Source organism: Borostomias antarcticus, assembly GCF_949987555.1.
Source record: "Borostomias antarcticus genome assembly, chromosome: 2".
Classification (NCBI taxonomy): Eukaryota; Metazoa; Chordata; class Actinopteri; order Stomiiformes; family Stomiidae; genus Borostomias; species Borostomias antarcticus.
Window position 1 is genome coordinate 40,774,542 of NC_140235.1, and position 10,843 is coordinate 40,785,384.

At 47.5% G+C, this 10,843-nt stretch overlaps 1 protein-coding gene across 1 annotated transcript in view; it reads right to left on the reverse strand.

Annotated features, from left to right (window-relative positions):
- sardh (sarcosine dehydrogenase) overlaps window positions 1-10,843 on the reverse strand; it is a 24,599-nt gene that overhangs the window by 846 nt on the left and 12,910 nt on the right. Inside the window, exons 8-11 of the mRNA XM_084455623.1 lie at window positions 6,999-7,161; window positions 6,029-6,197; window positions 4,903-5,038; window positions 1-1,739 (exon numbers count right to left, since the gene is read on the reverse strand). The exon at window positions 1-1,739 is cut by the window's left edge and continues 846 nt beyond it. Of these exons, the coding sequence (XP_084311749.1) occupies window positions 1,575-1,739; window positions 4,903-5,038; window positions 6,029-6,197; window positions 6,999-7,161 (633 nt within the window). The 3' untranslated portion in view covers window positions 1-1,574. The remainder of the gene's footprint in view (window positions 1,740-4,902; window positions 5,039-6,028; window positions 6,198-6,998; window positions 7,162-10,843) is intronic.

Here is a 10,843-nt window from a genome sequence, read left to right on the forward strand (position 1 = left end):
CTAAATAGTATTGTATAGGACATAATTGAGGAATAAAATGTTTATCACAGTCATATTTGATTGTATTTTCATTTAATGTCATTTTTGTTTGTTGTAAAACCTTAAAAACCTTGTACGTCACTTTTAATATAATACCTGGTTGAAAACCACTAGCCTCACAGGAACATCAGACTTCAGAGATGGTTTAAGACTTAGACAGGAGAGAGATACTGTACTCTACCCTCCTCCATTGGCACCAAGAGATGTAAGATCTAAACATATATCTACTGTACAAACGTACATCCCCTCTAACCCTCAGACAAGGGCATATAAACACATATAAACCTCAAACATGTCTCTCCTACATGGGAGACCAGGAGGGAGCTCTACCAAGCAGGATTCCTAAATGAGCCAGCTAGCTGATCAGATACAATGTATCTCATATGATTATTAAGAATATAAACATTTCATAATAGGGTTAGTTCTGGTGTCTGAGAACTAAATGATCCTTATTTGTTTTCACAGTACAGTAGGACCCCACTCATCCGAACTTCAGAGATCCGAACCTCCCGGTCTACCGGACAGGCTTAAAAAACTTTTTTTTTTTTTTAGCCTGCTATCTGGTTACTGGTGGGATTTTCATTACAGTACTGTACCCTTCTGTGAATAAAAACAGAACTGTATGTAGACCTACATGTTGCCTGTAAGCTGTAGCCTACTGTCACGTTTCATTTCTTTGTTTCTTTAATGTAGAACGCAAAACGCAAACGAGTCTGCTGCGAGAGCTGCATTCCTTGGTAGCCAGAAAGCGCATCAGCAACCTGAAGCAGAGGCATCGAGTCATTATTCGTTCCCAGTTAATGGACTTCAGGAACACAGACGTGTTGTGAGCATGTGGATTAGCCTACTAGACCTACTGTATTTGTTAAATGTTAGCCTACAGCCTAGGCCACGTTAGCCTACATCGGTTGTTTTAGAGACTTTCTTTTAGACTACAATAGCCTAAGACACGACAACTTGTCTGTCATTTCATTTATTTATTGATTGATTATCATTTGCTCTAATTGTTCTAATGATGGCTTGCTTTTAGGCTATACCATTTTGTTCTGCGAATACAGTAGCCTATCGATGCAGCTTAGGCCTCATTTGAGAATAAAGTACTGTATTTGATCAAAGCACGCACTCAAGTGGAAATTCGGTTATTTTATTCTAGGCTACTGTAGGTCTATTATAGGCTAGGCTATATGAGTTTAGTTGGCTATTTGATTGCAATTTTGATGCATTTTCACAAGTAATTCAGGGTATTTATCGGTCTTTTAAGAGTCTATATGAAACAAGTACCACTTATTGAATTTGGTGCATTTTAACATAAGTTTCAGTCATCCGGACATTTCAGAGATACGAACGACCTTCGGTCCCGTTGGGTTCGGATAAGTGGGGTCCTACTGTGTTTTATGGAATGTTAGGTGGCTAACTTATTGATCCCGCTTTCTAGAACACCCCTCCGGGAGGAGAGATTGGGAGGGGAGGGCATATAAAACAAACAGCCTTCCACTCACACCGAGATAACCCACTGTGTGCAGGGTGCGTTTGTTTCACATGCGTGCCTTGCACGCGCCGCTGAGGTCCTCCTCGGGGTAGAAACCCTTCACGCGCTTGTTCTCGGGGTCAAAGGGCGACTTGAGGTGTGCCTTGGCCTCGTAGACCACGCCCATCCTCTCCAGCGTGAACTTCCCACTCTTGATGAAGTCAGCGGTCACCTAATGGAGAGGAGGGAGAGGTAAGAGAGAGACACGTCAGGAGAGAGGGGAGAGGTAAGAGAGAGACACGTCAGGAGAGAGGGGAGGGTAAGAGAGAGACGCGTCAGGAGAGAGGGGAGGGTAAGAGAGAGACGCGTCAGGAGAGGGGGGAGAGGTAAGAGAGACGCGTCAGGAGAGGGGGGGGGTAAGAGAGAGACGTGTCAGGAGAGGGGGGGGGGTAAGAGAGAGACGCGTCAGGAGAGAGGGGAGGGTAAGAGAGAGACGCGTCAGGAGAGGGGGGAGAGGTAAGAGAGACGCGTCAGGAGAGGGGGGGGGGTAAGAGAGAGACGTGTCAGGAGGGAGAATGGAGAGAAAGATAAGGAAGGAGAGAGAGAACAGATGAGGCACAGAGAGAGAGATCTACAGTACAGAGAATGAGAGAGAGAGAGTAGCAGGACACATTAATCCTCACATTAGGCCCCTGAGAGAAGAAGTGTGCTCCCTCAATCCCTTCTGACGCACACTAGCACACTAGCACACTAGCACACTAGCACACTAGCACACTAGAACATCCACTCCTGGAGAAGGGATCTTTCAGTTCGTCTTAGCTGGTCTGAGTTTCCACTCATCTAATGAAAACTCAATGAGAGAGGCCTCATGGAAGAATGGCCTCATCGTGGCTGGTTCATTCACGTCTCAATGTCAAACGAGCCTCCTCATTCGCTCACAGCTCGCCTCTCCCCTGGCTCCGGCTAATTAAATCTCTGGAAATTATCTGGAGGCGGGACTGAGCACGGGCCTTACACAAGCAGTGACCTCACTGCCTGCTGGCTTTAGCCAATGACCTTGCAGTCCAGGACGCAGCGCAGGGTCACAGACAAACACACGCCTCCTATTGGCCCAATCCTTGGCCGGGATAATTTGATTCTAATAATTTGTCAGCCATCCGAATTAATTATCAAGACATCCAGTTTCAGAATGCCCAACCTCATAATAAATATCCCAATAATTTGTCCTGGGAATATGACATAATTAGTGTTGGTAGTATGACATCATTAGTGCGGGGATATATGACATCATTAGTGATGGGAATATGACATTATTAGTGCTGGGAATATGACATCATTAGTGCGGGGATATATGACATCATTAGTGATGGGAATATGACATTATTAGTGTGGGGAATATGACATTATTAGTGCTGGGAATATGACATTATTAGTGCTGGGAATATGACATTATTAGTGTTGGGAATATGACATTATTAGTGCTGGGAATATGACATTATTAGTGCTGGGAATATGACATCATTAGTGCGGGGAATATGACATCATTAGTGTGGGGAATATGACATCATTAGTGCTGGGAATATGACATCATTAGTGTGGGGAATATGACATCATTAGTGTGGGGAATATGACATCATTAGTGCTGGGAATATGACATCATTAGTGTGGGGAATATGACATCATTAGTGCGGGGAATATGACATCATTAGTGTGGGGAATATGACATTATTAGTGCTGGGAATATGACATCATTAGTGCGGGGAATATGACATCATTAGTGTGGGGAATATGACATCATTAGTGCTGGGAATATGACATCATTAGTGTGGGGAATATGACATCATTAGTGTTGGGAATATGACATCATTAGTGCTGGGAATATGACATTATTAGTGCTGGGAATATGACATCATTAGTGTGGGGAATATGACATCATTAGTGCTGGGAATATGACATCATTAGTGTTGGGAATATGACATCATTAGTGCTGGGAATATGACATCATTAGTGTGGGGAATATGACATCATTAGTGCTGGGAATATGACATCATTAGTGTTGGGAATATGACATCATTAGTGTGGGGAATATGACATCATTAGTGTAGGGAATATGACATCATTAGTGTGGGGAATATGACATAATTAGTGCTGGGAATCTGGCAGGAAATGCATGATGACAGCAATGGAACCTATAGATTCCTGCTCTCATCCTGCAGACTTAAAAAGAGTAAACCTGTAACATTTTAAATCCCAGTTCATCGGACAGAATCAAAAGCACTCACAGCTTATAGAAGCTGTCTCTACGTTCTTCAATCGAGATTTAAACTAATTTAAGGAAACTAGGCGATCAAGTTGCAAGACATTCTCCAGATTGTTCCATGGGGGCCACGTAAGCAAATGCCTTTTCCCCCAAGTTCTGTGCGGACATTTGGGACTGAAAGTAGGTAACGGTCATTAGAGCGCAAGGAATATTGCCCAGGACTCTTTTGCCAGGTAAAGACACATAGGTACTAGGGATGTTAAGAGTTAATCAACTATTAATTAATTGCCGATAAGAATTTACTCAAGTAAGATTTGGTTACTCAATTAATTGCTTGTTAATGGAATGGAACTTTTTTTATTTTTACGAACTTTATCAACGGGAGTTGCGTGAAATGTAATCATGATTTAAGGTCTGACTGCACATGAGGGCACCGCCATGTAGCGAAGGCTAATTGGGATGCCGGGAAATTTCAACGACACAGCAGAAGAAGACACAAAAATGAAGCGAGCAAAGCGCAGTCCAGCGTGGGACGTTATTATCAATTAATCTATTAAACTATTGTTTGTTCACAGAGTAGAGTAGAGTAGAGTAGAGTAGAACAGAGTAGAGTAGAGCAGAGTAGAGTAGAGTAGAGTAGAGTAGAGCAGAGCAGAGTAGAGTAGAGTAGAGCAGAGTAGAGCAGAGTAGAGTAGAGTAGAGTAGAGCAGAGCAGAGCAGAGCAGAGTAGAGTAGAGTAGAGTAGTAGAGCAGAGTAGAGTAGAGCAGAGTAGAGCAGAGCAGAGCAGAGCAGAGCAGAGTAGAGTAGAGCAGAGTAGAGTAGAGCAGAGCAGAGTAGAGTAGAGTAGAGTAGAGCAGAGTAGAGTAGAGTAGAGCAGAGCAGAGTAGAGCAGAGTAGAGTAGAGTAGAGTAGAGCAGAGTAGAGTAGAGTAGAGTAGAGCAGAGTAGAGTAGAGTAGAGTAGAGTAGAGTAGAGCAGAGCAGAGCAGAGTAGAGTAGAGTAGAGTAGAGCAGAGCAGAGCAGAGTAGAGTAGAGTAGAGCAGAGCAGAGCAGAGCAGAGTAGAGCAGAGTAGAGTAGAGTAGAGTAGAGTAGAGCAGAGTAGAGCAGAGTAGAGCAGAGCTAGGTTCTACTCACCACTCCTCCGTCGGGTTTGCGTATGTATCCGTATCCCATGGTCTTGTCGATGAAGAAGCCGTAGTCGGAACGCCGTATGTGACCAACGGGAACGCCGTCACGGAAGATGGCCTCCAGGCCAAACATGGGCACCTTCCTGTGAGGACGAGCCACCACAGCAGGGGGTCAGACTACCTCACACCAAACAGCTGTGTTCAGAATCGCTCCCTCGTTCCCTCACTCCCTATTCCCTATATAGGGTTCACCATGTAGTGAACTACCTAGGGAACGGAGAAAATGTTCCCTGCAAATCAAGGTGAATTGTGGGTAATAAATAGTGGACTATATACGGAACGAAAATTCCGTGGAGAATTCGGACACTACAAACAAAATGGCTGACGCCCTATATAGTGCACTATATAGTGAATAGGGAGCGATTCCGAACACAGCTAACGTGTTTAACTGAGGTACAGAAACAAAATGTACACAATTGACCATGATTTTTCTAAATGACCCTCCACAGAACCGAATTATTTCTTAACAAATCTAAATTGTATCTTTATCCACCGTCACGGAAACGAAGAGTTGATGCCGCCGTGAGACGTGTTTGTGGCGTGTCCCTATGTACTCGACGATAGTGAGGTCATGAGAAGTATGACGCGTCGATGATATCATGAGGAGTGTTTCTACGTACTTGTGGATAGTGAGGTCGTGAGACGTGTTTGTGGCGTGTCTACGTGTTTGTGGCGTGCGTCTACGTGTCCGTGGCGTGTCTCTACATGTCCGTGGCGTGTCTACATGTCCGTGGCGTGTCTACATGTCCGTGGCGTGTCTCTACGTGTCCGTGGCGTGCGTCTACGTGTCCGTGGCGTGTCTCTACATGTCAGTGGCGTGCGTCTGCGTGTCCGGGGCGTGCGTCTGCGTGTCCGTGGCGTGCGTCTACATGTTTGTGGCGTGCGTCTACATGTCCGTGGCGTGCGTCTACATGTCCGTGGTGTGTCTACATGTCCGTGGCGTGTCTACATGTCCGTGGCGTGTCTACATGTCTGTGGCGTGTCTACGTGTCCATGGCGTGCGTCTACGTGTCCGTGGCGTGCGTCTACGTGTTCGTGGCGTGCGTCTGCGTGTACGTGGCGTGCGTACGTACTCGTGGATGGTGAAGCAGACGATGCGTCTCCTCAGTCCCTCGGCCTTCTGGCGCTCCAGAGCGGCGCGGCCCAGGAAGGGGATGGAGCTCTTCATCTTACAGGTGAACGCCAGCCCCGCCTCCAGGGGCGTGTCATCAGGTCGCAGGTCAGCGTGCCAGTGCCGGTACCCTGGAGGAAGAGGGGGAGGGGGATGAGGGGGAGGAGGAGGAGGAGGAGGAGGAGGATGAGGAGGGATACGATTAAGATGTTGGTGAGCTAGAGAGCTAAACAACAACTCTACAGACACGTGTGTGTGTGTGTGTGTGTGTGTGTGTGTGTGTGTGTGTGTGTGTGTGTGTGTGCGTGTGTGTACAGTATATGTGTGTGTCTGTAGAACATTTTCACCACCGCATTTCCGTGAACACAGCCTGACGGCCAATCAGAGATCGTTTGCTCCGAGGGTTATCAGAACTAGTACACTAGACTCGGGTTATCAGAACTAGTACGCTAGACTAGGGTTATCAGAACTAGTACACTAGAATAGGGTTATCAGAACTAGTACACTAGACTGGGGTTATCAGAACTAGTACACTAGACTCAGGTTATCAGAACTAGTACACTAGACTCGGGTTATCAGAACTAGTACACTAGACTAGGGTTATCAGAACTAGTACACTACACTAGGGTTATCAGAACTAGTACACTAGACTTGGGTTATCAGAACTAGTACACTAGACTCGGGTTATCAGAACTAGTACACTAGACTCAGGTTATCAGAACTAGTACACTAGACTGGGGTTATCAGAACTAGTACACTAGACTCAGGTTATCAGAACTAGTACACTAGACTCGGGTTATCAGAACTAGTACACTAGACTCAGGTTATCAGAACTAGTACACTAGACTCGGGTTATCAGAACTAGTACACTAGACGCAGAGGGAAGACAGGACTGAGTCAGCTCTAGTTAGTTTCTGGCTCCTCCTCTGTACCTTTCTCGATGCTGAGGGAGTCGATGGCTCTGTAGCCTGCGTTGCAGATGCCGTGCTTGGCGCCGGCCGCCATGACGGCCTGGTAGACGGGCAGACAGGAGTCCTTGGGGATGTGCAGCTCCCAACCCAGCTCGCCTACGAAGGACAGGCGCATGGCTCGCACCTGGGACACGAGGGGGGGGGGGGGGGGGGTGTTAGTGAGCGGTCGAGGGCGTTAGGGTGCGGGTGAGTGCATTAGCAAGCCATGTACAGTAAGTACGTTTTATTTATAAAAGCGCTGTTCAAAACCGGGGTTACAAAGCTCTGTATGATGAGAACGGAAATAGAAGTACAGCAGTTAGAAGAGAAAATACAGTATCAACACATACGATCATAAAATAAAATACAGTATAAAACATACACAGAAGGCAAGACATATTACAAAACAAAACGTTTGCGGAATGGTTTTTCGCTGTATTTCTTTCATTCAATCACAGTCGTCTGCGGTAGAGTGGTTGCTAGGTTGTTGTCGTTGTTTCACGTAGTCTGGGAGAATTCCGTCTCCACCGATTGGCCGACCGCGTGAATCGGCACCTCCGATTGGGCAGTAATAAATGAATGACAAGTCCTATCCCCAAAACCATCATCCGTTGAGTCAGACTTACTGCTAAAGAGAAGAAAATCTAAAAAGCTCTCAGGTCCTAAAGTATAATAAGAATATCAGCTCTGTCGGGCTGAAGCTGGAGGATAGGCTCTATGTGCTACTGATAGGATAGGCTATGTGTGCTACTAACCCTGTTCTGCCTCCCCTCTCCCTAGTGCCTCTCTCTCTCCCTCCTATCTTCTAACCAGGTCCACTGGATGCCCCTCTGTCACCAGCAGACCTCCCGGAGTCCGATAGATACCCTCGTGTCTGCTGCAGATGTCGTAGCATGTCCGTAGGATGTCCTCTCTCCTATGATGCTTTTTTAGCCTCTCTTACTCTGAAATGTAATTTAATGTAATGTATTGCTTTATAAATGTTCTTAGCCGGTAGACAAACATACTCCTGGAGCTTGCTCCATCGCCTTGTTGAGAGGGGTCAGGGAAGAATTTTTACAGCTCACTTATCTGGCCCCTGGGTGATTACTGTTTTTTTGCTTCCCTCTGGAATATGTAGGGGTGGGTCGTATGCCCACCTCCCTTGTTCTCTGTAAAGCGCATTGTGTTGCCTCTGGGTATGAAATGCGCTATACAAATAAAGCTTTGATTGATTGATTTGATTGGTAGCTGTACTGTATGACATCCAGTCCATGATAGCTGCTAAGCGCTCTGTCATTATGAGTGACCGGCTGGCTAGGTCACCAGATGAACGAGGGATGTGCTAACCACTGACAGATCAAGAGACAACAAGCCTCTAAGATGATCATAACAAGAAAATAATGTCTCTCCGATCCTGCCTTCGTTGCCAAGAGTGCTATAACAACCTGGCAACCACTGAAAACCTGGCAACCATTAAAAACCTGGCAACGGCCGTAGCTAGTATAGTAGAAAGAGGATGCAGCCAACAGGACTCAGGAGTGCGTGTAGCACACAGATAAAGCAGATATAAAAGAGTGTTTGCGCCACATGGAGGAGATATAGAGGGGTGTGTGTGTGTGTGTGTGTGTGTGTGTGTGTGTGTGTGTGTGTGTGTGTGTGTGTGTGTGTGTGTGTGTGTGTGAGGGGTTTGTGGTGGCCTAGGAGACAAGTTCAGCACAGAGCAATTAGTGTTGATGGATGTGAATGAGGGGTCTTTAAAGAGACCTAGCCCACCCCTGCTGCTGCTACACACACACACACACACACACACACACACACACACCACAGTGGGCATCTTACGCGCGAACAGCATGTCCTGTTCCTACCACCCATTCTAATGGTGAGAAACCTCCAGCTAGAGAGGGAGAGGAGAGAGAGGGAGAGAGAGAGAGAGGGAGGAGAGAGAGAGAGGGAGAGAAGAGAGAGAGAGGGAGAGAGAGAGAGAGAGGGAGAGGGAGGGAGAAGAGAGAGAGGGGGAGAGAAGAGAAGATAGAGAGAGAGAGAGAGAGAGAGAGAGAGAGAGAGGGAGTGAAGAGAAGAGAGAGAGGGAGAGGAGAGAGAGGGAGAGAGAGAGAGAGAGAGGGAGAAGGGAGAGAGGGAGAGAGAGAGGGAGAAGAGAGAGAGAGGGAGAGAAGAGAAGATAGAGAGCAAGAGAGAGGGAGAGAAGAGAGAGAGAGAGAGAGAAAGGGAGAAGAGAGAGGGAGAGAAGAGAAGATAGAGAGAGAGAGAGAGGGAGAGAAGAGAAGAGAGAGGGAGAGAGGGAGAGAAGAGAAGAGAGAGGGAGAGAGAGGGAGAGAGAGAGGGAGAAGAGAGGGAGAGAAGAGAAGAGAAGAGAAGAGAAGAGAAGAGAAGAGAAGAGAAGAGAAGAGAAGAGAAGAGAAGAGAAGAGAAGAGAAGAGAAGAGAAGGGAAGAGAAGAGAAGAGAAGAGAGAGGGAGAGAGAGAGAGGGAGAGGAGAGGAGAGAAGAGAGGAGAGAGAGAGGGAGAGAAGAGAGAGAGGGAGAGGAGAGGAGAGAGAGAGGGAGAGAAAAAGAGAAACAGAAAGACAGGATGATGGAGGCAGGGGCAGGGGAGGTGGGTGGGATGAGTCACAGAAGAGGGTTGGGAGAGAGGGAGCAAGATGAAAGACAGAAAAGAGAAGTAGAAGGTCAGATAGGGAGAGAGGGGGGGAGGGAGAGAGGGGGGGAGGGAGAGAGGGGGGAGGGATGAGAGGGGGGGGAGGGAGAGAGGGGGGAGGGAGAGAGGGGGGAGGGCTGAGAGAGTTTTAGGAATGAGTAGATTAGAATGAGAGATAAATAAAAGGTAAATGGACTGAACTTGTATAGCGCTTTGATCCAGAGCGCTTACGATTGGCCTCTCTTTCACCCCGTTCACACACACACACACACACACACACACACACACACACACACACACACACACACACACACACACACACACACACACACACACACACACACACACACACACAGCTGCTAGCTGAGGCTGGAATCGAGCCAGGACAGATAAAGAGATACCGCAAGAGAGACAAAGAGTTCCTCAGGAAAGTTGGGTTCGGAGTCAGGGAGAGGAGAGAGGAGTGGGAGAGAGACAGCAGGAGTGTAAGAAAGAGAGAGAGAGAGAGAGAAAGAGAGAGGGAGAGAGAGGGAGAGAGAGAAAGAGAGAGAGGGAGAGAGAGAGAGAGGGGGAGAGAGAGGGAGAGGGAGAGAGGAGGGAGAGGAGGGAGAGAGAGAGAGAGAGAGAGAGAGAGAGAGGGAGAGAGAGAGAGAGAGAGAGAGAGAGGGAGAGAGAGAGAGAGAGAGAGAGGGAGAGAGAGAGGGAGAGAGAGAGAGAGGAGGGAGAGAGGAGGCGGAGCAGAAAGCAGGGAGGACTCGGAGGACGGCCCGTCAGCCAGACCATCTGTCCAGCCGCGCCTCACCCTGCCTCCCTCACTCACGACAGGAAACTCTGGGGATGCGAGCAGAACTAGGCCACCGAGCCTCCATACGCACACACACACACACACACACACACACACACACACACACACACACACACAACACACACACACTCTTCAACAACAACAACAATAACAAGGACCTGTCTCTCTGTGTAATGAGGCAGTGAGGAGTGGAGGGCAGAGGAGAACACTGGTCCCACAGCAGCAGCAGACACACACACACACACACACACACACACACACACACACACACACACACACACACAGCAGCGTATTGTTGGTCAATTAAGGTCATCCAGGACAAATGTCCCCTCAATGCCCAGCAGCTGAGTATGAGCCTGGGATGAGGAGACAGAGAGGAGGAGAGG